Here is a 26,739-nt window from a genome sequence, read left to right on the forward strand (position 1 = left end):
CAAGGCTACTATTGGGGCTGATTTTTTTTTACCAAGGAAATGTAGTTTGCTGACCGACTCTATACTTTACAGTTGACAACTTGAATTTGTATTGTGATTCCTTGGTTCACATTTTGCATCGAATATTTACCTTTCTATTGTATCTAATAATAGCCACTGAGATTGTTTGTGAACTTCGTTATAACCTCACCGCTGCCTAGTGCTCTCATGGAGTAATTCTCTTAGTGCCTTAAAAATAGAGTACGTACTACGTATTTAGCTATTGTCAACCCATTTTAAAATTACCTTTATATGTTGAATTTCACTTTGCAACATGTATCAATTTTTTGATCGTGAAACTTCATTCTACATTAATTTAGTTTTTACTGGTCTTTTTCCCTACGTGCAGGAGTGAGCCCAGAAGAATTCGAGTTTGGGTACAGATTAGATGACTTCGGCGCCCTGATGAATTCGAGTTTGGGAATAAATTAGGTGACTTGGCTAGATTTACTGCTTTTATAATCCGGGATTAGTTTATATGAAATCCGAATATAACTTTAACATTGCTTGGTTTTTGGAGTTGATGGATGATGTAATTTGATAAATGTGATATTACAATAATTGTAATTTTTGATTAAAAAATTATGCAGGCTGTTCCTTTTTTCAATTGTAAGTTTTTTTTTTAAATAAAACATAAGAGACCGGTTTTTGTTCACAACTGGTTTCAAAGAAATGATCAAAGAAACCAGTTTTTACCAATAACTGGTCTCTATCAAAGAAACCGGTTTTTGGTAACATGCGGTTTCTTTGATATTACCAAAGAAACCGGTTTAAAAAACTGGTCTCTTAGGCTAAGACACCTATGAGCTAGAGACCGGTTATAAACCAGTTTCTTATGGCTTTTTTAACCGGTTTCCTAGGCCTTTTATGTAGTACTTCGTGTGTTTAATATATGTGAATAGTATTTTATTCAAATGGTATGAATTGAAAGAATGGGAGGGGGTATAAAATTGCAAACAAGTCTCCAAGTCAAATCGTTGGAGATGCTATAATCTTCCACTCTCAAAATCTAACCAAATTTCTTGAAACTTGAACGGTTATGGATCTTAATTCGTACATAATACAAGTAATTATTTTCGCCTTGTTAATTGTTTGAAGTAATATTTTTTTTAGCCCACTTGTTATCCATTTTTATTTGGGAATCTGGTCCATCTCTCACTATTGCATAATTTATTGTCAATCAGTTCTTTGTTTTGATGTTCATTTGTCTGGTGACCTATGTGTTATTCCCGATCGACCGTTACAGGCCTTGCATTCAGTTGAATAAGGTGTTCCCTCCTTCCCCTCACTTTCTCCGGTAAGTGTCATGATGAAAATTTGATTTTTCTTTAAAACAATAAAACTTTTATGAACGGTGGTTGAGGGTCTGACATGGTGTTCCCCCTACCTCTCGCCCCTTCCCCCACCTGTTGTGTCCTTGGCTGTCGTGCATAAATGGCTTTCAAAACCGTTTTCATTGTGTTCTTCCCTGCATGCATTTCCGAATTTCGATGATCGTGTATCAGTGTAGCTCAGTCGGTTTTCTCTAATCTTTTGCTTCTTCTGTTGTTGGTTTAATTCACTACAAAATAAACACGGAAAACTGACGGAAAAAATCGTCACGACAGCCCCTTTTCCGTCAGGAATAGCCATTCCTGACGGTTTTTCCGTCAGAAATCAAGCGTCACTACAAATGGTCACAGAAACAGGATCCTGACGGCATTTCCGTCACAAGCTGCACTCCTGACGGTTATTCCGTCAAAACAGAACATTTAGGGGTGACGTAGGAAGTCAACATTTTGTTGACCAAAGTGACGGAAAAACCGTCAGATATGGCCATTCCTGACGGAATTTCCGTCAGATAAGTCAACAATTTGTTTGACTTATCTGACGGAATTTCCGTCACAAGAGGCCCACGTCTGACAGAATTTCCGTCAGATAAGTCAACAAATTGTTGACTTCTGTGACGGTTTTTCCGTCAGATATGGCTCACAACTGACGGTTTTTCCGTCAGGACATATCTGGGCAGTAGCTGAAAACAGCAACTTGCTGCCCAGTCACAATGCGGATTTTGCATTGTTTTTACGCACCAAACCTGCAAAAACCAAATACAACCGTCGACCGCCAAGCGGGAATCCATTATCATGTTGACCGCATGAGCGGGAATCAATAGTAGACAACGAAAGCATCGAAAGAAAACCAAACACGATTGGAAGACCGAAGTTACGATACTGACCTAAGGTAGCCATAATCATAAGTGTCCTAAGGTAGCCTTAACTAAACTACCAACATAAGAACATAGATGACGGTACTAATAATTACCTAGAGGCTCAATAAAGTCACTACCAAAGCCATGCCCGCCATCCTCATTGTCTTCTCTACGGAAAGGGCGGGCGAAACCGGAGCACGAGGGAGGGGGTTGAGATGCGCGCATCTCAGCCATTGCTTGTTTCATTTCTACCATTTGCTGAGCTTGGAGACGGACTGTTTCTTGAGTGGCGCGCATTTCTTCCTCAAGACTTTGTTGTGCGGCTCGCTCATTGTTTATTTGGGTGGCAAATTGAGTATACTGGGTAGGAGTGTAAGAGAATGATCGACGAGTACCTTTGTTACACGGACGTTCATACCATTGTTCGGCCGCTACATCACCATGCCCGAAAAATCTTTCACGATTGTCAAAACCATCGACCGCTTTGTAGAACGAACGGTACTCGTCTGGAGCCTCTCCGGGGGGCGTTGGTTGACTCATCTCTTCTTGATAAATGGCCTAAAACAAAAACAAATAAGGAAAAAATGATGTTATATTTAAAAATGAGGAAAATATAATAAATATTAACATTATGAATTAGAGAAATATAATAAATATTAACTTACGTCGGTCTTAGTGGCTCGAGGATTAACCCACTCCCCCTTCTTGTTTTTCTTGGTCTTTGTAAACAACTTGTATGGTGTGGCCGACTCACCCTGAAAGTAGCATAAAAACGTAAATTGATTATATTCGGTAATCAATACTTGTAACCAATTTGTGAAAAATAATAAATTTGGAGGGAGTATAATACTTACCAATTCCTTGAAAGCATCGGAGCAACTCTTACGGCCTAGAGTATGAGTGCCTAGTGCTTTCCCGTCCTTAGCACCCGACATTCTATTTGCCTTATTTATCTTAGAATTTTTGGCAAATTCAGGGTCTTTTTCTTCTCTTTCCTTCAGATTCACCCACCAAGAGAGCGGTACCCAATCGGGTTTGTTCTTTAAATACTTGAGTCCATTAATAAGCTTGGTAATCCGCCTCGTGACCTCCTTTTGCCAATCGGGCTTAGGGTTATACTCTTTATCGACGGACTTCACATGTTTCTATTTCAAAAACAAGTATTTAATTAGTAATAGAAGATGACTTTAATTAATAAAAATAAAATAAAAATTATTAACGTAAAGTAAATAATAGGTAACTTTTAAATTACCCTAAACCAATTCCACATCTTCAAACGCTGCGCTTGGCTCGCCTCACTCCATTTGGTGAAGTACTCTTCATCTGAAATGTTATTTGTGAACGACCAACTGACATATTTTTTTATGCACTTGTCACTCCACCTGAAAATTAAAACAAACATATATTCAAAATTTAAATAAAATGATTTGAATGATATATATTTCATAAAGCTAAAAATAAATTTTAGAACACTTACCATTTACCATCTGGTTTATTTTGTGATAGAATTATCTGCATATTATCCGTTTCCGGATTAAATGTCTGAACACCCTCGTCATCATCATTATCAATCTCATCGTTCTCTTCGTTACGGCGACTTCCCCCACTACTGCTCCCTATAAACTTTCGAATGAAACCTGCCATATACTAATCATAAACAACAGAAATTGTCAGTTGAATAAAAATCGTTAGTATAAATTGGAGTGTCATGAACAATATAATAAATAAATAATTAACACCGCAAATTGGTAGTCCAACAAAAATGAAAACAAAAATGAAGTGTCATGATTAAAATGCTTCAATTTGATTCAATGATTAAAATTCATACATAAAAATGATTTCATTAAAATTCATACATTAATATAGTAGAATTACAACAACTCCCATCACTCATCACTATCACTATCACTATGAATCAAAAGAGGTTCATCATCATCTGAAAAAAGCATTCCAACTTCTTCATCTTCTTCCCCATTTTCCTCTATTCTATTTTCTTCAACTTCAACTTCATTATCCTCTTCTTCTCCGACATCCCCGTCATATTTCCTTTCACCCATTTCCACAACCACTTCATATTCATCTTCAATTTCTGACTCTTCCACCAAAATTGGTGAAGATGCGTGATCATTGACAACCACATCCTCTTGGAAGACAATTTCGTCAACAGGAGCATCAACATGTGATCTTGCCTTGATTTTAAAAACCGCGGACTATTGCTGATTACCTTTCTTAGTGGTTGGATAAGGAGCATAACAAACTTGATCGACTTGAAAAGCTGGCACGAATGGGTTATGTCCACGAAACTTCTTATTCTCATTTATATCTACAAATCCGTATGCCTTATGGATATTAAGTCCTAGTTGAGAATTATCAAACCAATCACATTTAAACAATATCACCCTATAAACCCTTTTCTCGGTATAATAACCAAGCTCAATTACTTCATTTAGGGTTCCATAGTAGTCCAAACCTTCTGTAGAATTCACACAAACCCCATTACTTGAGGTAGCTTTCGAAAGATCGACTCCCTCCTTATAAGCTCGAAATTTATAGCCATTGATAGAATATCGTCTCCACGTCTTCACCTTGCTACTAGGACCTAATGCTAGAGCTACAATTAAAGGGTCATTTAATCTATAAGACTATCAATAAAACAATATGTTAATTAATGTGTTATATATATATATATATATATATATATATATATATATATATATATATATATATATATATATATATATATATATATTAATAATCTCCATAACTAATGATATGGACAAACAAAATAAATGGATTGGTATATGATAGTATGAGTCAAACGTATTACTTACTTCATTTCGAAACCATTTCGGATAACTTTTGTCATGTTTGCTCCAAACATCATCAGAGGACATGACATCAGGAAATGTGAGTTTGATATGTGTCTCAAATTCCCTATATATAGCAAGAAAATGTTTTAATTATGTATTACCTATAATTTTGATCTTATTTGATAATTAAAAATGTATTGAGTAATAACGAAATAATAACTTACTTTTCATAAGGCTCTAACAATTTCCCACAATTCCTTAGCACATAAAATTGAGAATCTTCATACTTTTTCTAACTCAAGTGCCTCTGAATACATTTCCCAGTTGTAGTTCCCATGTCAGCATTGAATAACTCGGGTAATATCATTGAATCTATGTCGTCATCGGAATTCACACCAACATCTAAATCTTTCGCTTTTGTGTCAATATGACTTTCAAAATATAGGGAACAAAAATTTGCAATTTCCTCTAACAAAAAAGAATTGCATATGGAACCCTCCACCCGAGCTTTGTTGCCAATCTTTCTTTTTATATGATTAAGAAATCTCTCAAATGGATACATCCATCGATATTGAACAGGTCCTCCAACCTTCGCTTCATAAGGTAAGTGAATTGGCAAATGCTCCATGGAATTGAAGAAAGATGGGGGAAATATCTTCTCTAACTTGCATATTATCTCCGCAATGTTATTCTCTAGACGTTCCATAGAATCGACTCTAATCGTAGAAGTACACAGGTCTCTAAAAAATTGGCTGATCTCAGTTATTGCATTCCAAGAATTAGTTGGGTGCAACTTTCCCAAGGCAACAGGGAGTAGCCGTTCCATAAAGACATGACAGTCATGACTTTTCATGAAATGCAACACCTTATTTTTATGGTCAACACACCGACTCAAATCTGAAGCATAACCATCCGGGAATTTCAATTTAGCAACCCATTCACATAGAGCCTTTTTCTCCGCAGTTTCTAAAACAAACCTAGATGATATTTGCCGTTTATAACAAAGTTCATTAAAGTCTAGTTTTTCCTTAGGGCCAAATTTAGTTTTACCTGGTACATCCATCATCGTGTTGATAAGTTGTTCGAAAAAGTTTTTCTCAATGTGCATAACGTTTAGGTTGTGTCGAATTGACAACGTTTTCCAGTAAGGAAGTTCCCAAAGTATGCTTTGTTTCCACCAACCTTCATTCTTGTCTTTCAATCTTTTCAATTCTTGATCAGAAACATCAACTATTTTTGGCAAATCCTTAACGGAATCCCACACTTCATCACCTGTTAATTTCGACACGGCTATGCGATTCTCAGTTTTTCTGTTCTTTAGAAAATGCTTATAATTGTTGCGGAAAGGATGATCAGGTCTTAAGAACTCACGGTGACAATCGAACCAACAAACCAAGCCGAACATTACGAGGCTCACTTGCAAATTCTGGATGCTCTCTATCAAAATGTTTCCACGCTTCTCCATCACTTGAGTGTGCCATTGTCCCCCTTTCTCTTAATCGAGAGTTTCTATGATGCCAACTCATCTCACCTGCTATCTGCTTGGTTGCATATAATCGTTGTAACCTTGGCGCAATCGGGAAATAAGTTAACGGTGTACAAGGAATTCGTCTCCCACTTGAATTTTTTGTACTTTTATATCGAGATGCATGACACTTTGTACATTCCTCAAGATTAGCATTTTCCTCCCAGAAAAGCATGCATCCAGTAGGACATGCATCAATCTTCTGGTGGGGTAGTTGAAGTCCCTTAAGCACATTCTTAATTTCATTAAAATTGCGCGCCATGTCATTATTCTTTGGAATAATGTCACCTACGAACGACACAAACTCATTCGCGCATCTAAGAGATATGTTATTCTCACATTTGAGTGTTACCAACCTAGCTGCCGCTTGCAACAAACTCATATTACTTCCCTCATACACTGGTTGTTCGGCTTTTTCTAGCATTTTATAGAAGGAAGAAACTTGGGGGTTTGGGGTTTCATAACGCACTTCTTCATCGCTAAGGTCGTCAGGATTCAGTTGCTCCTCCAATATTTGTACAACATTATCACGTAATGCATTTTCCACGAGCTCACGGTAAATATTTTCACTAACTACGATACTACTTGAACTTCCTTCGGTAGACATTTCCTCACCGTGATACGTCCATACATAGTAATTATCGGCAAAACCATTCGACCAAAGATGATCTTCAACTACTTTTTTCCCTTTAAAAGCTCTGTTATTGCATTTATTACACGGACATCTGATTTCACCAAAATTCTTATACATACTACTTTGTTCCACGAAGTTAATTGACTCTTTCACCCCCTTTGCAAATTCACGCTTCGGTTTCTTTTTTTCGTCTAATCTTTCATACATCCATTGTCGTTCTAATCTTTTCATGTTTATATAAATCTACAATTCAATTTGTTTGTATATATGTCATAAAAACACATTAACAACCAAAAATAATACTCAATAAACATTATCACCAACAAATAACTATTGTCAACAAGTAGTCTTTTTGTTTTGAATTGGGTCCTTATCACTCCAACCTAAACCCATCAATGTACGTTTCAAATCACTAGCAAACACACACTTGTGATTTATTAATGAGGAAAAAATTCGGCAGCAATTCCCCTTAGTTCTCCAAATACACAATGTAGAATAAATAATTACTCCACATATGCATTCAGAGAACATTAAATGAATTGTCACCGAGCTCTTCCCTCGTTAACAAATCACAAATACATGTTTACTACCCAAGTGACTTGAAACGTACAAAGACAGTCCCAAAACGGGGACTATTAAAAAATTACTCCTAATGAGTAATTTTTGAACGGGTACTAAGTCAATGTGAACATTAGTTTCAATAATATTAAAAACAAAACATACAACAATGACTACTTTCTTAATAATGTCAATTAACAAAAACTAAGTAACATGACTAATTTTTCATTTTAAATATTTAATCTAATTAACATTAATTCAAATTATCATTTTAAAAACATTAACATTACACAAAATTTAACAATTCACAAAACTACTACTAACTATTACTAATTAAGCTAATTAAGCTACTACTAACTACTACACAAAATTTAACAATTCACAAAAAACTACAACAAAATGGCTTCTATCCTAATTCAACATGCATCAACACCAACTAATACTAATTTAGATAATTAAACTAATTAATCAAAAAAATTAATTAAAAAAGAGATTAAAAATACCTAATTAATTTTACTAATAAGTAAAAAGGAAGGATTCCGTCAGGACTTTCCAAAAAAGCGGATTCCTGACGGTATTTCCGTCAGGAGTATTTTAAATACCGCGACAGCCATTCTCATCGTCATTATTTTCCCCCAAATCGATTTTTAATTTCTTTCTCCCCAAATCCGCCGACCACCACCACCACACCACCACCACTCTCTCCTGCCGCCGTCCACCACCACCACCCCAGGTTTGTCATTTATCTCTTGTTTTTCCTTTTCCTTTTCCTTTTTCCTTTTCTTGTCTTTATTTATATTTTTTGTATAGGTTAACGCCACGCCGCCGCCACCGCCACCGCCGCCGTCCACCACTGCCGATCACCGCCGCCGCCGGTTCCATCCACCCCTCCACCTTCTTTCTCTTGTTTGACTTATCTGACGGAAATTCCGTCAGGACTCTCCAAAAAAGCGGATTCCTGACGGTATTTCCGTCAGGATTTTTCTCTCAATTATTGCTGGTTGGGCAATAATTGAGGGAAATTAATTGACGGAATTTCCGTCAGAGTTCCATCTTTTTGACGGATCATCCGTCAGAATAGGCATCACTTCTGACGGCTTTTCCGTCAAAATTAAATGACGCCTTTGGATTTTTAACGCGCTAGTATTATCTGACGTACTGTGACGGATATTCCGTCACTAGCATATAATTGACGGATTTTCCGTCACAATTCCGTCAGTATTTTTAAAAATCTGACGGACTTTAAATTCCGTCACATGTACCGTCAGTTTTCCGCGTTTTTTTTGTAGTGATTGGGTGTAATCAGTTTGGTGTGAATGATGGATAATCGGATCCTTTAGTGCTTGTTTTGTGGGTTTTAATGGTATTTGGTCTTTTTGGTGGTTGTGATTTGGACGAGATTGATTGCTTGGGAGTTGGTTGTGGCAATGGTTGGGTCGGCTGTGGTTGTAACACCCCCGATTTTCAACTAAAAAAAAAAATAACATTTACATTAAAAAGTAGCCAAAATACGGGGATATTAAAATCAATATACAAAGTCTCTTTACAAAATGATTAAAAAAAATTGCATAAAACATTTGCCAGGTCTTTAATCAAGAGCTCGACTTGAAAATCTTTTGAACCGTAGTGGAAGTCATCTGAAAATAAACCGTTTAACATGACGGGTAACACAAATGGGACCAACAAGTCAGCTCACAGCCTTTAACAATATAAATATTAAAACTAGAGGAAGAAAAACGATAATTCTTTAGTTAAGAATTTCCAATGATAAAACAAATGAACTGTTTCTACAATGGTTTGGTCAGAAGACAATTTAAGTGCTAACAAGTAAGAAACTTTACTTCCTCGAGACGAAAATATTAACAAGAAACAGCTGGCAACCGACTTTATGTGCACACCTCTATGACAGGTCAGCGCCTAACAAGAGTATCTAGAGTATCTAATGGCTGAGATAGGATTCACTCTACCTGACATGGCTACTAAAAGCATTTTTGTAAGCATGGCTCGCCACTTCGAGTTATGAGTCAAATTATAATTCTCTAAAAGCACGGCTCGCAACTGCGAGTTATGAGCCAAACTATAAACCTCTAAAAGCACGGCTCGCCAAACTATAAACTTCTAAAAGCACGGCTCGCCACTGCTGGTTATGAGCCAAACTATAATCTTCTAAAGGCATGGCTCGCCACTGCGGGTTATGAGCCAAACTATAAACTTCTAATCTTATGACTTTGAATTTTAGGAAATACGCTAAATCATTTGTAGAAATCCTGAGACAAAGCTAAGTTGTCATATTACAAAGAAAATAGTATAATTACTCCATGTCAAATAAGGTCTTAGCTAGCTATTAATCTCAGGATTGAAAAATAACAATTCCACCACTAACTATTATACTACTTCAATATACCATTAGTTGGTACAATCCAAGTCTCCTCTACCTTGCTTATAATACCCATGTTATGTACACTATACAATAAATGATAAGTATCATCTCATAAACTATCTTATTGCACCATTAGCCATATTATATGCCAAATATGCCAAATTCAATTCAACTACTATTAATCAAAACTCAACTACTATTAATCAAAACTCATATGGTTGCTCTCATCACTGTTAAAATCCCAACCTTTGTATTACAAGGCTAAACCCAATCTCACCCATTTGTGTAATAAGTGAAAGACATGGATAATATAAAATATATAACTCATTTCTCACCTCCCTAATTAACCAAGTCTCGGTTGTCTCGTAATATAATACTTGCACATAACCATGTCACTCTGAACCGTAAAAGATGACTCGACACAACAATAACCCAATACCAATATCCAATCTCATTTTCAATGTTCTATATTGTCAAAGGTTCAACTATGCTCAACACTAAGAGAATAAACTATAAACTACTCACACACAAATCAAGTCCAAAACCATGATAACGACACTAAGGCTATTAGCAGTTACTAAAGCACGTTTCAAGAATTCTACTCTCAATAATAAACATCACACTGATCAAGCTTAGTGTCCAAATCTTAGTGCCCTTAAACTCAGAAAGTATCATTAACATGAATATATATTTCTAAATGATAAAGCTACTTCTCTGTTTGTACTGATGTACCACTAGATAAGCTTGATACCAACTCCTTCAAGCATTCATCCGTATTAAGCTATTAGCAGCAATTTCTTATACACATCAAAACCTTACCTTTCATTAACAAAGGATCTATAACCCATTAGTTCTCACCCTACTCAAACGTGTCTCAACACTTGAGTTTCAATCACAGGAAATTCATAACCCACCTCACCAAATCAAAAATAATAATAATACAAAATATGAATCTAATAATATTAATAATTCCAAGAGTTTCAATATCTCAACTTAACAACGATTCAACCCGTAATTTATAACACATAGCCACCAATACACACATATTAATATAACCTCGAGCAATAGTAAAGATAATAGGGGCGGTAAAGTCTTATTACCTTAAAATGAATTAAGATTGATGGTAGGAAACCCTCAAAAGTTGATGTACTGATGTAAGGATAGATTTCGGGTCAAACGAACTGGTGAAAGAAACGAGGCCAAAATATAGAGCATAAGGGGGTGTTTGGTTCGCTCGTGGGTATGGGTTTGGAATCAGGAATCATACCCGGGTGGTATGGGTTTGGAATTTGATTCCTCATACCATGTGTTTGTTTCAATTTCGGGTGGAATGAGATCGAACTTCATCAAAGTTAAAAAAAATCTAAAATACAACATTGAAAATAATTATTTTTGATACTAAAAATCATGAAAATGAAGAGTTAATCAAATAAATGTAAAAAAAATTTCATTTAAAATGTTCCATTTAAGTTTTTTTCATATTTTTTAGTTTTATTACTTGATACCCATGGGTATCAATCTCATACCCACCTCCCCCTTGGGTATGAGAAACCCATACCTCATGGGTTTGAGGTATGGGTATGAAACCCCTATTTTTGCCAAACAAACACTTGGTATGAGTTTGGCTCATTCCAAACTCATACCTCATACCTTTGTGAGTTGAACCAAACACCCCCTAATACTTTTGGTGGTGGGAGTATTATGAAAAAGGAATTAATGGAGAAAAACGAGTAATTGAGAAGGCGGCTTACTAAGTTGAATTGGTGATGATTTTGGAGATTGAGTTCATAAAAATTAAGTTGATCTCATCCCTGTGAACAATCAGAAAATCTGATTGTAAGAGGCAGAATTAAGAAGTAGGTGAGAGACCAAAAGTATGGATAGATAAGACTAAACCTGCTTTGAAGATATATTATTATTATTATTATTATTATTATTATTATTATTATTATTATTATTGTTTTTTTTTTCTTCTTCTAAAAATGTAACATTGGAGTATAAAATAAATTAGTTAAATAAAAGATTAAAATAAATGGGGTATTACAGTGGTGGTGTTCACTTTTTAACTCAATGCCGTTTGTTTTCACTTTATTCTCATTGTTCTTGTTTTTAAACTTCTATAATAATGGGAGACTTTATTTTAGTTGTTTAGTCTGTTCTCTTTGTTTAAAATAAATTCCACTTGCGGTTTAAACCCATGTTGGTGGTTATGGGTGTCCTGTCCTTTAATCTTTTGTCTGTTGCTTCAATATAGGTACCGATTATGGTCTATGTGGATGGACTTTTGCGTAATGGTGAAGGTGATTTTAGTTTTGGGTTGTGTTGGGTTTTTCCTAGAACGGATCTCTAGGATGTTTTTGATTAAGGGATTGGTTGATGGGTGCTCCTCTTTCGTGTATATCAACTGGTTGGGCTTTTTGACCGGTCGGACCATTGACTACCTTGTTCCATTTCCAAGATGTAGGGGATCTTTCTCCATCGAAGGCGGTCGTTGTCGACTTGCATTCCACCAAAAATTTCTACGTTTTTTAAGCGTAAGTGCATCTTGTTCTCGTCGCGAGGGAGTTCAATTGTTTCAATGGTCTCTTGAAGTTACTATCCTTGTTGATGTTGCGGATGATGATTCTCGTGCCCAGTCTACTATTCTCCACCAGCACGTTGCTTTATACCCGAAGAAGTCATCTCTTTTATTGTAGTTTATTTTTATTTCTAAGAATTTGTATTTCGTTGTTTTATGTTGTAGCTTTTAGGTATAGTATTGTGAATCATACCACTAAAATGTAAAACTCAAAATCTTTCCATCTGTCAACCATACCACTAGAATGTATAAAACTCGAATCTTTCTATCTGTCAAAAAAAAATATATTCTTTTTTTTCTATTGGTTGAACGGATTTTTTTTTCTAATTAAACATTGGGCAACTTGTTTGATTCACAGATGAAAGGTAGGCAACTTGTATAAACTAAGGAGACCACATGCGTAAGTTCCTTATATTTGTATAACAGACACCCTCGGTGGCTGATTTTGAAATAAAAATTAAGTGGGTCAAGATGTAAACTATTAAACTAACATGTGAATACTAACTCAACCACAAGGGTTCAGGGCGCAAGCTCCTTCCCGACATAACTAAAGGTGATCCTCCACTGCTCACATCAATTGTACTTTATCAATTACTCCGTAGCTAATAACTTAGTTGTACGTGTATATAATCTCACGAAAGATAACATGCATAGTATCTTTTTTTTTTTTGAAGAAATGCAACATATGCATAGTTACATTATTACTTGCATATCATTCTTCTCTTTAGACTAACAAATGATAACCATTGTTTCTCCCTTGCTTCTCTCTCTATCTCTAACCCAATAATCTTACTACGTACCTAAATCATTAACACATTCCTATACCATTCACACATGCATTCTCTTTTCCTCTTGCTTAATTTATTCCTTCAATCTCTCAATAATCCCAGAAATTTAGAAAACCAAAACCAATAACAAAAAGAGGTAAGGAAAACACATCTCTCAAGAATCCCAGATATGTAGAAAAACCAAAATTATTAAAAAAGGTAAATAGAAAAATTATTTTTAATTTGAAAATGGGGATTCCAAGGATGAATAGTATAGGATTAAAGAATGAAACCGTGGTATGTCACAACCCAACGAAAATAACATCAGAAGGGATATGGAATGGAATGAATCCCTTGTCATCATCAGTTCCTCTTCTTCTGGCTCAACTTATCTTAATTACTCTTACTTCTAAAGCTGTCGAGTTTTTACTCAGACCTCTCGGTCAAGCAAGTATTGTTGCTCAAATTGTTGTAAGTACTCGTACCTGAAATTAATGTACACAGTTAAAGTTTTCTGAATATTAGCTTCAATAATAATAATAATAATAATAATAATAATAATAATAATAATAATAATAATAATAATAATAATAATAATAATAATAATAATAATAATAATAATACGCCATACGATATCTACAAGATATGTCAAAATTAAAAGAACGCGTAACATTTTGTTTATTTTCGTGTTTGGGCCCCTAGAAATGCGAGCAATGTTCGTTCACTCATGGGCATGTGAAAAATGCTCTCATTATGACATGATATTTGGTGAATTGCCATGTTTTTACCATACTAGGGATTCAACTATACCTGAAATTTATTTATTGTTATGCGTATGACCACAAGTTACTAACTTTTGCTACAATTTATTATTATTTTGTCACGAATATTGCTACGTTTGTGTTTCTGTTTTTGTTGGTGCGTAGTGAGGTCTGATGTTATTTTTTCTATATTTTACTTTGTTACTGTATTTTTTTTTTGGCACGTGATGTGTTTTTTCTTTAATTTTTTACATTTTGCATTGTTTTTCTATTTTTCTTTTTATGGGTCACATGATGTTTTTGATATTTTATTTTCTCTGCTTATTATTTTTTCTTCTTGCACTACAGTGCATTTTTTTTGTTTGATATTTTTTTTTCATTTATTTTTCTCTCTTCGCTTTTATTTGTCTTTATCTTATTCCAACAATAAACGTGGAACTATAAAATTTAGTATGTATTTTAATTTTTGATTATTGATTAATTTATTTTAAAGTTAAAGAGACTAAAGTTTAATGTTTATTATGTTATTTATTTGTATTTAATGTTTACAAATCATTTTTGTTTTCTTTTTTTCTTTTCAAAATAAGAAGTGATGATGTGGCTTGATAAATTGTTCTTAAATAGTTGAATGGTGAAATGTTATGCTTTTGATTGTCTTTTTATTATATTTATAAATTAGTTGAAACTTAGGATACGTTATGTTTCGATGCTATGCTGAATGATACTTTTTAGAGGTCGACTTGCGTGTAACACCAAGTTGATGATTGATTGTTTTAATACCTTTGTCATGCGATATCTTCACTGGTTGATAAATAATGGATGTACTGTTTTTGAAGTTGTGTATAACAAGAAGTTATCAAACTTTATATAGAAGATGATACAAAGGAAGTTGAACAAAGGCTTCAACAGTGGACTAATTACTCAAAGGCTTAGAGCTACGATTTATTAGCTAGAAAAATGCTGCTACCATTTTCACTTTACTCACTAGGAAATTTGTGTATAGCTCACAGCCTTACATGTGTTTTTTTTATACGAATATATGCTCTAAAATTTTGTGTACTAAACACTTTTTTTTATACAAAACCTTTGTTATAGTAGTTGTGCATTCGTCTTCCCTCCATCAGCTCGTATTTTTGATGCGGTTACTTGGTGTGGCCATTATACTTGCTAACCAAGCATTTCTTAGATTGATACAATGATTTATTTCTTAGGGTTTTTAAACGAGAATAATCTACACTATTGCGTGAAAATTTAAACACATACTAATAAAAGGAAGATAATGGTGTTTGATAAAACAAAGGGTAAAGGGGTTACCTATTTATTAGGTTGTCTTTCCAATAAGTGCAAAGACCAGACTAATATGGGTTAAAAGTAGAATTGTGATTAATTTCGTAATCTGATCATAGTTTGGATTATTCGATCGTTAAATAACCATAATTCATATTATCAAGGGTTATTTCATAACTATAATCCATTCTATTAGTGGTCTGCAATATTAACTCCATTTTATCAATAATCTCAATTAAATCCAACCTAAGCACCATACCTTCTAATAACGAACCAACTGATATTTTTTTTAGTTTATGTTGGAATATTTGATAGTTTTTGGACAACCTAGCTGGTATAGTGGTATATGTGAAGTTTATGTGTAATATTTTCAAGTGATGAATCAAGAACATGGTTTATTTGATACACATAAACATCACAAAATATCAGCAAGGTTCATTATTAGAAGGTATGGTGTTTAGGTTGGATTTAATTGGAATTATTGATAGGATGGATTGATTATTGCAGACCACCAATATGATAGATTATTGTTATAAAATAACCCTATTATCAAAGGGTTAGTTCTGATTTCTATCATGTTACTAAGAATTTGACTATCATTTTGTTATCTTGACGATTAGAAGGTGAACGATTTTAAGGAACAATAAACTAAAAAGATAAGTTATTTATATGCATGAGGTGATATAAAGTAAACTAAAACATTCTATAAACATAAATTTTCAATATGTTTTTATATATTCCCGTGCAACTTTGCACGGGTTTTAAACTAGTAATAATAATAATAATAATAATACGCCATACGATATCTACAAGATATGTCAAAATTAAAAGAACGCGTAACATTTTGTTTATTTTCGTGTTTGGGCCCCTAGAAATGCGAACAATATCCGTCCGCTCATGGGCCTGTGAAAAATGCTCTCATTATGACATGATATTTGGTGAATTGCCATGTTTTTACCATACTAGGGATTCAACTATACCTGAAATTCTTGGTTCAATGACTGTGCAGGGTGGACTGGTATTGGGGCCATCAGCACTAGGACATGTACCCAAAATAGCAAGGGAACTATTCCCTCAAAGAGGACAGATAACAATGGAAACCATAGCAACCTTTGGGCTAACCGTCTTCCTCTTTTCAATGGGGGTGAAGATGGATTCAAGCCTGATGTTCAGGCCAGAGAAAGCCGCCGTCACAATAGCTGTTTCCCTCCTGGTTTTTACTTTTATAATCCCTTTACTCATAGTCTTCCTCTTCTTTATGAACCTCAACCTCGAACCACAGCTCAAACAATCTTTGCCATTATTGGTCAGTTCCCAGACTTTGGTGGCCTTCCCGGCCATTGCTTGTATCCTGGCCGAACTCAAAATTTTCAACACGGAGGTGGGCCGTCTGGCTGTTGCCGTCTCCATGTTCTATGATGTTCTAGCCCTGGGCCTTTGTGCAATTGGGTTCTCGTTCGCTGAGACTATGCACCAAGGCGTCTCAAAATCAGTAGCAGCGGTACTGTCTGTCTTCGGTTTGATCTTCGGGATTGTGATCCTTGTTCGGTTCGTGTTACTGCGATTTTTGGCGTCGGAGAAAGAGACTAGTCCACTGGATAGTTCTTCACAATCGACCGGACCATGTCCTGCAAACGAGGTACATGTGACTGCTATCATTGTGATGTTGTTGTTATCAACCCTAGCTAGTGAGATGATAGGGCAACATTATTTTTTAGGGCCTATGATATTGGGGTTGGCCGTACCAAATGCATCGCCTCTTGGGGCGGCAGTTGTGTCAAAGTTCGACACATTTGTGTCGGGTTTGCTATACCCGACTTTTTTGGCTATAAGTGGACTCAAAACGGATATCTACCATGTTAGCATCAAGCAAACACAAACAGCAGCCATTGTTGTCCTTTCCGGAGTAGTAATTAAGATTGTGGCTGTAGTAATACCTGCCATTTATGAAGATGTACCTTTCCAAGAAGCCTTTGTTCTTAGCCTTGTCATGAATGCAAGGGGTCTGAATGAGCTCGTCATCTACAATTTGGTTTTAGAAGATCAGGTATGAAGTCAAAGATTTTGCTTGAGACAGAAAATTAATTTAAGTTTACATATGCACATTGAAAAGTTCACACAAATAAATAACATTACTGAATGCTTCAATTACACCCATCGTATGCGGCAGGATAGGGGGTCAGATGTATACAACACTACCTTTGCGTTAGGACACATCATTGAAAGAGGCGTGTTTGCCTCAAACAATGGTGAGATTCGATAATAAATATAAAAATTTAAGAAAACACACAATCGCGTGTATATTATAGCAGTCACGCCGTGACTGGCCATGGCATATCACCATTTGGAGATTTTGTTTACCTTCCACAACATCTTTTGTATCTATTATGTGTCTCAGGTTAAAGTTTTTCTTTTTTTATGAAATCACACGTTAAAGTTTTTCTAATCTTGTGCCAACCATCCAAATAAAGTGCTAACCTGACCCAAAATAATAATCTTATTTTTATTTTTTGCGCTTTATTTCAAAAATAAGATTCAAGAACACCTATGTTTCCAAATGACACATAATGAAAAACGCGGTAGCTCTTTTACCCTATTTGCTCCCCCTGGAGAAAGGCCATGGCAGGTGAGAACAATTAAAGCACAGTCGCCGTGAATATATATATACCTTCCTACAAAAGTTAATAAGTGCCAGTGTGTTACTCATGAAACTAAATAGAACGGAGCACGTGAGCAACTATATCACTTACCGAGTTACATGCTTGTGTATTTCCATTCTTATAGCTGCTTTTCATATGCGTAGCTAACTTGAATCTTGATCAACTACAGAAAATATCAGAAGAGCAGTTCACGCTAATGGTCATCTCTGTTGTATTAGTGACTGCAACAATAACTCCATTTATTAAATTCTTATATCATCCTTCAAGGAAGTTCAATCCAATGCGAAAGCTGACCATTCAACACCACAAGAAAGACACTGAGCTCCGAATTGTCGCCTGCATACACCAACAAGACGAGGTTCCTACGATCGTTAACCTCCTCGAGGCAACTAATGCTTCTGTAGAAACTCCGGTTTCAGTCATGGTAGTTGTTTTGGTGGAGGTTGTTGGAAGCTCGGCCGCGATGCTCTTATCTTACCGGCCCCACCGCACCCTTGAACCATGCATCTCAACAAACAATCACATTTCCAACGCTTTCATGCAATATGAGAGACAAAATCCAGGCTATGTCTCAGTCCAGGTGTTCACCAACATGTCTCATTTGGGTGCCATGCATGATGATATTTCCAGGCTGGCAGCTGACAAAAGAGCTAACTTCTTAATCCTGCCATTCCACAAGCAATGGGCCATAGATGGGTCCATTGCAAATATTAACCGGCCCATTAGGGCAATGAACCGGAAGCTAATGGAGTGGGCCCCATGCTCACTTGGGATTCTCATTGACCGAGGACCGGTCAGGGGATCACTCTCCATTCTCAATACCCGTTCCACGTACCGGGTTGCAGTGCTCTTTATAGGTGGAAGTGATGACATAGAATCCTTAGCCTATGGAGCTAGAATGGTAAGGCACGAGAGAGTTGAAGTCACGGTCATCCGGTTCCTTCTCTTGGGCCGGGATAACTCAAGAGACAGAAAACATGGGAGTGAAACCATTGCCGACTATAGGCGAGCAAGTGCCGGGAACGAGCGGTTCAAGTACCTTGAAGAACTAGTCAAGGATGGAGTAGGGTTAGCTGAAAGTATTAGAAATATGGATAATATCTATGATTTGATAATTGTGGGAAAAAATCATGAAAACTCACCGATTTTATTTGGGCTACACGAATGGAGTGAGTGTCCTGAGCTTGGGGTAATTGGTGACTTGCTAGCCTCCTCTGATGCTGAGACCACAGCATCTGTGCTGGTTATACAGCAGCAACATTTGGCAGGTAGCACAAGTGGGGCCGCTTATTTTCAGACTGATCGGGATATGTTCATACACGATGAACCGATCTACGATGAACCGAGAAGCGGTCGCTCTTCTAATGTGTCAATCTCAATATCCATAGATGGTAGCAACAGATGAGGGACAGAAACTGTATATAAATTAGTTAACCAAATAGAAGGTTAGTGTGTAAGTGTAACTAACCTAGAAAGTAGAGTAATAGAATTGAACTTGTATCTTGAAATCTTCAGCTGGATGTAGTAGCATCTCTTGAAACTTGTATCAAATGTCTGATTGAGAGCCTCTCCTCATCAACATGGGAGTCCTCAGGCGTAAATCTTCAAAGATGTCTGAATCTCCACGTCAACTTCAAAAGAAAATTCTCGAGTACACTAGATGTACCACGTCATTGTTCACTCTAATCATTGAGATTACTTTTTTCCCCCCACGATTCTGTTTCCCTATTTCTGAGAAATTCTACCCCACATCTACGATATTAATTTTCTCATTGGTAAGTTCAGAATTTAAGATAATGGGATATGCCAGATGTGCCAAAGAATTTTTCACTTACGAAACTCTGGTAACCGGAGACCTCTTACCACAGTTTACATTTCACAGTGAATGATTGGTTTCATTAATGGCAAGTTTTATAAGCATAGCATTAAAACAGTGAATGATTGGTTTCATGCAGGGTTGAGGGAAATAATTAAAGAGGAATAAAAGTGAATCAAAATTTTATTTAACAGCAATTTAAGTTGAAACTTAGTATGTAACAGAGTACCTGCATGGCTGCACTCATTTTTCTGTGGTCCATGGCACTTTCTTTGTGCCATGATATTACGTATGAATGTTACAATAAATATGACGACCTAAACTAGGTTGACAAAAACGTTGCTGGGCCAGAGATATCTTAAGCAATCATATGTTTAGCTCACGGATTTTGGATGTCATTGGTTTTGGTGTCTTCTGAGCTGCTGCAGTCAACAGCAGAACAGCTAGCGGATTCTGAGGCTTGGATGGATGCATCAATGGTCAAATCTGAAGCTTCAGGCAACGATTCAACCTTCCGTGTCTGCAGCCCCGTGTAGCGTGCCAAATCAATCCATTGCTGCAGCAAAAAATGAAACATTTTTAATGCCAGACAGTTGGCAGCCCTAGCAAGAGACTAATGAACTTAAGCAAGCAGAAACACAAAAAGTATTCAAAGCAAATGCTTAGTAGGCACATCTATAATCATGAACCATCAGCGTAGCTCAGAACATCTTCATAAGGACATACACAAAAATTAAAAGACTAAACTAGATCCACAAGTCTATAAGCACGGTATATACATAATATATAGGAAGTCCAAGTCATTCACTAGACTAGCAGATGGCAAAGAATACTGACCTGGGTTCCCCAGTAGGAATTGATAACCCTTGCAATAAATGAGATTGAGTTCACAAAAAGTGTTTGAGAAGGCAGAAGCTCAGATATACGATGCTCGATTACACCTGCAATGACCTGTAAGCAGGCCATAATCTCATTAACAAGTAAAATACAAAAGGACAGATGTTGAAGGAACAAACTTTGAAATGATGATAACTCGAAAGCAGCTAGATCAAAGTCACTATGAACATAATGAGGGAACTTTACCTGGTATCGCAGATTTGCTGACGTTCCAAGGAAGCAACTGTAGACCAATGCAGTTTTCAGGATGGGGGATCTTCTTAATTTCTGGTCGGTATCCAGAGCTGGATTCAGGTATTTACGTGCAGAAAAAAGGATATTTGAAGATGCCACGGCACCGATGCTAGAAACAAATCCAACACCGGCAAGTTTCAGACCACCAATAAGCACTGACGCCACTCGGTGACTTAAATCCCAGCTCTTGCCAGCAGGAGTCTTTTGAAAGGCATTATCGGGAATGGATCCCAATAGACCTTTTAAAGAATCTATACCGTCAGACATACCCATCTCATCACCAGAAGATAGAAAAGATATAGTTGGCGCAGGTAGCCACACAGTAAAAAAGTCCACTACAGCTCCCCTGAGTGTGTCAGTAATGACATAGTCAAGTTCGAGGAAAAAGTTTTCTTTGCGCTTCTCATACTGTGCCACCAGGGTTGTGGTTAAAGATATAGTTTCTTCGATTGCTAATCTGTGTAGAAAGTTTGGATCTGCTAATAACCTTTCTCTGAAACCCTGCATGGATGTCAAGTTACAGTGAGCCGGGATCAACTTTGAAGAACTACGAAGTCTTAATGCTTATATGATACTCCGTATATAGCATCATAACATAAGAAAGCTATATGCTTTTACATAGGGAATGGATTCAGTCTAATATGTTACCTGAAAGCGATGAGTAAGTTCTGATATCATGGGATATCGTTCCAGATTGAAGAAGTTTTCTAGCACCTCTGGTGACACAAGACCAAGATCAAGTCCTCTTTGGAGATCCTGGCAGGATATCAAGATAATTATATTATAGTTAAGGTAAAAGAATAATGCTTGGATAGCAAAAAACACATGATCCTGTTGATAACTTGCTTGTTATAAAAGGCCACAGATTTCACATTCTTGAACCAGTCGATCATGAGAAGTTGTCAGTTTGAACCAGTATTTTTAACGAATTGAAGTAGATGACCATGAAAATCTAAAAATTTCCAGGATAAATAAAATCAAAAGACACTCATTGAAAGATAACAGCATCTCAAGTCTCCTTGTTGATTCATGAAACAAAAGCTGACATTAGATCATAGGGTATACTGACTATACTCTACTACCCGTGTCTCATTGAAAACTACAACAAGATATGATCTCGCTGATCATAATAAGAGAATAAAGTAGTCAATAAACCAGTATCTAAGATTCCTTCAGAAAAATGACAGCATGCAGTAGATTGGTGCTCTCTATATAAAAAGGATTCAGCTTAAGCGTTCAAACAAGTAAAAAGCATCTGTTTTCATTTCCGAAATTTCTGGTTTTAAGTTCCATTTCATTCAAAATGATTGTCTTGTTTTTTACAGAAGCAGCAGTCATTGCATTATGTACGAGCCAACATAACATCACGATCTTGTAAATATCAGTAATTCAAATTCAGATGACCCCATACCAGACAAGCAAGTTTGCAAACTATTTCTGGCAGTACCATGATGGTTATCAAATTGCTAAAAAGGACGGAGTTCGAGGATAATAAAGGATCTCTATGAATTCTAAAAATTCCAGTGTATTTAGCAGCATCTAGAGCATCTTATCGAATCTGAGAAATATCCGCAGATAACTCATTCCATACACCTCAAGGACAATAGAGTGTCGCGCAAAGCTCCATAAACACCAGATAGCACGTTGTCGAAATTGGAAAGTTGATTAACATTTAAAACTAAAGAAAAACTTAATAAGCCAGAGTTTGCTACAGCACTGACTCGTCGCCACTCGCGACTAGGCATAATGGATTGACATCACTCAATTTTGAAGGTGACTTTTTAGTGGGAGCACCCCACACACACAAGAATTAAGAAAGGTATTTCTTGTCAGAGTAGATTTTAGGTGTTAAAACCCGAAAGCTAGTTCACGGAGCATGTCACGGTTATTTAAATTGTAGGTCTTCAAAGTTAAAACTTTATTAACAGGTCATTAAATATAAGGACTTGCCAAGGAGACATCTAATGCATCTCAACTAAGGCTTTGATGAATAAATTACCTGGGGAAGGGCATCTCTTCTCCTGCCAGCAGCATTCATTACACGTGCAATTTCAGCGCGATCAAAACAGTTTCTAGTGCAACCTCTAGCAGCAGAATACCACAAGAAATCGGCAATAGGAACCTCTCCTTCTCTTCTAATGAACTGCCTTTCGGGGTTGAGGAGTACAACAACTTGATTCTTCTTTTGCATCTTTTTGGAAATTCTTGCTGGAATCCCTGTGCCTCGTGCTCCATACATAACATGAGATGCACCTGTGATAACTACAAGCAAACCAGAAGGTCCTCCATCGGTCACGGCTTGTAAAATGAGTTGAGCCGTAGTATAATCCTCAACCACCCTAGCTTGTACTGAAAGATATGAGGTTGGACCAAATGTCAATGCCTGATTCAAAGAATTTGGGTCTTTTGATGTTCTGCGGGGGATGGCACTAAAACCAGATATAAACCCAGAGCCAGCAGGGGGAGTATACTTCTTACGATCAGCTTTTGAAAGTCCACGAATACCTTCAGCTTGAACAGTCCGCAGAACCTAGTAATATTCAACAATACTTGTAAAGTAAAACCCACAAAGAGAAAAGTGAAATAGTAAATACTCTGTCTTCTTAAAAATTCACACATGCAAATTTAATAACTTTATTCATATGACAATGCATCTAAAGTAAAACGCATGCTTCTGTTTGATATTTTCGTGCCATGTCTTTTGCTCAATTTGTATTCACAAATCTTCTCAAACTGCTAAATCTACTATGTACTCATTTCTGAACCAAAACTTCTCTCACAGATATTGAACTGTATCCTCTAATGTTCCTATTCCCTTCCTCTCACAATGTAATGACAAAATTGCAGTGCAATTCAAAGTCCCTTGCTATTTATCGTAAACAACTTTGAATTATATGAAATACTACTCCGTATTCAACAACACCAGAATTGTTTTTCTTTTACTTGACTATTAATCACGAGTTTCATTCAAATTTTCCATGATAAAAGTTTCTTGCCAGTCGAAGCTGACAAGTTCTAAGATGAATGATGAGAATAAAAGAAATCACCTCAAGTGGCGTGCCACAAGCTACCAGCCGTACTCCATTATCACGACACCAAGTTAAAAGAGGTTCATACTCCTGCCAGCGCTCAGGTGGCCAGTGTGATGTATATGATTTTAAGGTGACCCCATCTATCCTGTAACCAAGTATTTTACAATGATTCAGAACACAGAGAGATAAAAAAACACTTGCAAGTTGCAACACATCAACAAAAACGGTTGAACTATGTTACTCGGACTCTTCAATATACTTCGTGTACCCATGTCGGACACTCGACACTCGGACATGGGTAGGACACTCGGACATTTCATTTTGGACCAAAAACATGAATTTTTGTCATAAAATAGCCGTATTTGACACTTGGACACGTACCCGTGTGGGATACTTCTAACCGAGTCCAAGCAACATAACGGTTGAACCAGTGGATAAGAACGTCAACAGAACAACCTTAAAATTTAATGCCGGAGAGGACTTATCAGGCTATTATCCAAGCTTCTGGATTTTATACTCAAAAACAAACGCAAGCATCTCCTAGAACAACAAACACAGTCTTAAAGGAAGAGACAGGTATTGTCACATAAAATTTCATCATTTGCTAGTCAGTTCAACACTTTAAAGTCCACATCACTGGTGTACCATATCAGTTGCAATGGTTATCATACAAGTAGCTACCAGAAGAACCATACCGGTTTCTGGGAAAACTAAGCGAACAATAGACATTTCACATGACTTCAGAAGGCAGATGAAGACAAATTTAACCAGATGCTCAAATTTTGATGTTAGCTCGTCCACACTTGCATTCACAATAGATGTGTAAACACTAGAGAAATCAATGCAAATATCTCAACATCATTACATAACACGCATCATAGTCTAAAGCACTCCCTCGTATGTAAATGAAATCGAACATTGCTAGCTGTGTTAATGAATACAGGCATACAGTACAAAATCAATCATAAAAAACATCAGAATTGCGACAAAAACAGAATATTACTTGCGGAAGAACAATCATGATAGTATAATCTACACAATTTTTAAGAAAACAACGAAAAACAGAACTTAATTAAGCACTACCTTCCATCAATGAACTGATTGAGCTGTTCCTGCATATCACAAGGAAAAGCCTCAAGTGCCAAAGAAATAGACCTCTGATTATCCAAACACCTCCGTCTCAAATTCTTAACAATCTCAAACTCCAATTCCTTATCGTCTCGAGTCGGAACTTGCTCCGCCTCTCCTAAATACAAAACCCTAGCATTCATCACCTTCTCCCACACCTTACTCCTATCCTTCCCCATCGCCACTGGTTCTCCTATCGCCGCCGCATCGTATATCCTCGCCGACAACTCCTCTGCCTTCTCGACCGCCACCTTATCCGCCGTCGCCTTCTCCGTCACTTCCGCCGCCTTCTCCACCGTGAGAGCGTTATTCTCCGGCGTAGAGTTCGCCGGAGACTTCTCGTCTGCCTTAACTACCGCCGACCGAAGAAAACTAGCTCCGACGGCGAACAACGGCGTGATGATGAAGCTCCGTCGCGCATGTCGGCGTTGTTCGTCTGAATTCTCGTGATTTTCGACGGAATTGTTGCTCGAAACAGTGATATTGCGGAATTTACGTCGGAGATTAACTGTCGCCGGATTTTTTCGCCGACGAAGATTTTCCGGCGAGAAGTGACGGAGTAATTGCTGAGGTTTGTAGTCAACGCCTCGATTGACGTGAACCGCCATTGATGAGTTGAATAGTGAGAGGTGAAGAGGAGAAAGAAAATCCTCAGCGTGGTACTGCAGCCAAAACGACGTCGTCACACATGGCAGATTGGAGGGAAGCAAGTTGGTAGTGTAATGTGCGAACGGGTGGAGTTTGCGCCTTAGAAAATTTGTGATAGGAATACAATTTTCGTGGATTTTCTGACGTGTTATTTCTTTATCGATTATCGATTATTATGAAACCGTCTCATACCCTCATCGAAACATTTGACTAAAAAGTGATAGACTGATAGGTTCATCGGTTTACGTCGTCTGTTATTACGTCCACGAATTTGGTACCTCAGTTTTGGAGGGTTGATTGTTCGTTTTGCCTATCAACTTTTGTCATGATCTAGGTGTACAAATGTGGAGGCTAGAGAATTGAAATTTGGAGAAGACCAAAGGCCATTGTATTTAAAGAGTGAATAAACAATAAAACAACGAAGTAAGTTGTATAACATTCATTAGATCTTTATCCATTTGCCTAAAGATTTGTCTTGCTAATGAACAATTCAAGTTATTCGTATATTATGACGGTGTTTATCGATTCTTAATAATTATTCCCTCTGTCCCGCTCATTTGTTGTCCTTTTCTATATTGGGGTGTCTCAGTGAGTTGTTGTCCTTTCTATTTTAAGAATGAACTTGATGAACAATTTGATCATTCACCCTCAATTTCTTCCACTTGTCATTTGGTAATTGACCCCTCCCTCTTTTCTTGGTCTTTGTGTCAAATCCAAAGAACAACAATTGACCAGAACGGAGGGAGTATAATCTACATTGATCAGGGGTGAAAATAACTTGGAATTATGGCAGAAGG

At 36.8% G+C, this 26,739-nt stretch overlaps 3 protein-coding genes across 3 annotated transcripts; 1 reads left to right on the forward strand and 2 right to left on the reverse strand.

Annotated features, from left to right (window-relative positions):
• Nucleotides 1-2,284: 2,284 nt before the first annotated feature.
• Nucleotides 2,285-12,044, reverse strand: LOC141612317 (uncharacterized). Its single transcript, XM_074431058.1, has 7 exons — nucleotides 11,886-12,044; nucleotides 11,235-11,283; nucleotides 3,705-3,874; nucleotides 3,480-3,609; nucleotides 3,082-3,372; nucleotides 2,893-2,982; nucleotides 2,285-2,785 (listed from the first exon to the last, which is right to left on the reverse strand). Exons 1-7 carry the CDS (start codon nucleotides 11,921-11,923, stop codon nucleotides 2,330-2,332), a joined length of 1,224 nt encoding a protein of 407 aa, XP_074287159.1. The 5' UTR covers nucleotides 11,924-12,044; the 3' UTR covers nucleotides 2,285-2,329.
• Nucleotides 12,045-13,728: 1,684 nt separating this feature from the next.
• LOC141612319 (cation/H(+) antiporter 15-like) lies at nucleotides 13,729-19,856 on the forward strand. Its single transcript, XM_074431060.1, has 3 exons — nucleotides 13,729-13,950; nucleotides 16,537-17,574; nucleotides 18,357-19,856. Exons 1-3 carry the CDS (start codon nucleotides 13,729-13,731, stop codon nucleotides 19,590-19,592), a joined length of 2,496 nt encoding a protein of 831 aa, XP_074287161.1. The 3' UTR covers nucleotides 19,593-19,856.
• A 312-nt stretch (nucleotides 19,857-20,168) lies between these two features.
• Nucleotides 20,169-26,343, reverse strand: LOC141612318 (protein RETICULATA-RELATED 5, chloroplastic-like). Its single transcript, XM_074431059.1, has 7 exons — nucleotides 25,250-26,343; nucleotides 24,182-24,311; nucleotides 23,134-23,664; nucleotides 21,783-21,890; nucleotides 21,087-21,635; nucleotides 20,841-20,954; nucleotides 20,169-20,559 (listed from the first exon to the last, which is right to left on the reverse strand). The coding sequence occupies exons 1-7, from the start codon at nucleotides 25,900-25,902 to the stop codon at nucleotides 20,383-20,385; spliced, it is 2,262 nt and encodes a 753-aa protein (XP_074287160.1). The 5' UTR covers nucleotides 25,903-26,343; the 3' UTR covers nucleotides 20,169-20,382.
• Nucleotides 26,344-26,739: the final 396 nt, after the last annotated feature.

This window comes from Silene latifolia, chromosome 11 (assembly GCF_048544455.1).
Source record: "Silene latifolia isolate original U9 population chromosome 11, ASM4854445v1, whole genome shotgun sequence".
NCBI lineage: Eukaryota > Viridiplantae > Streptophyta > Magnoliopsida > Caryophyllales > Caryophyllaceae > Silene > Silene latifolia.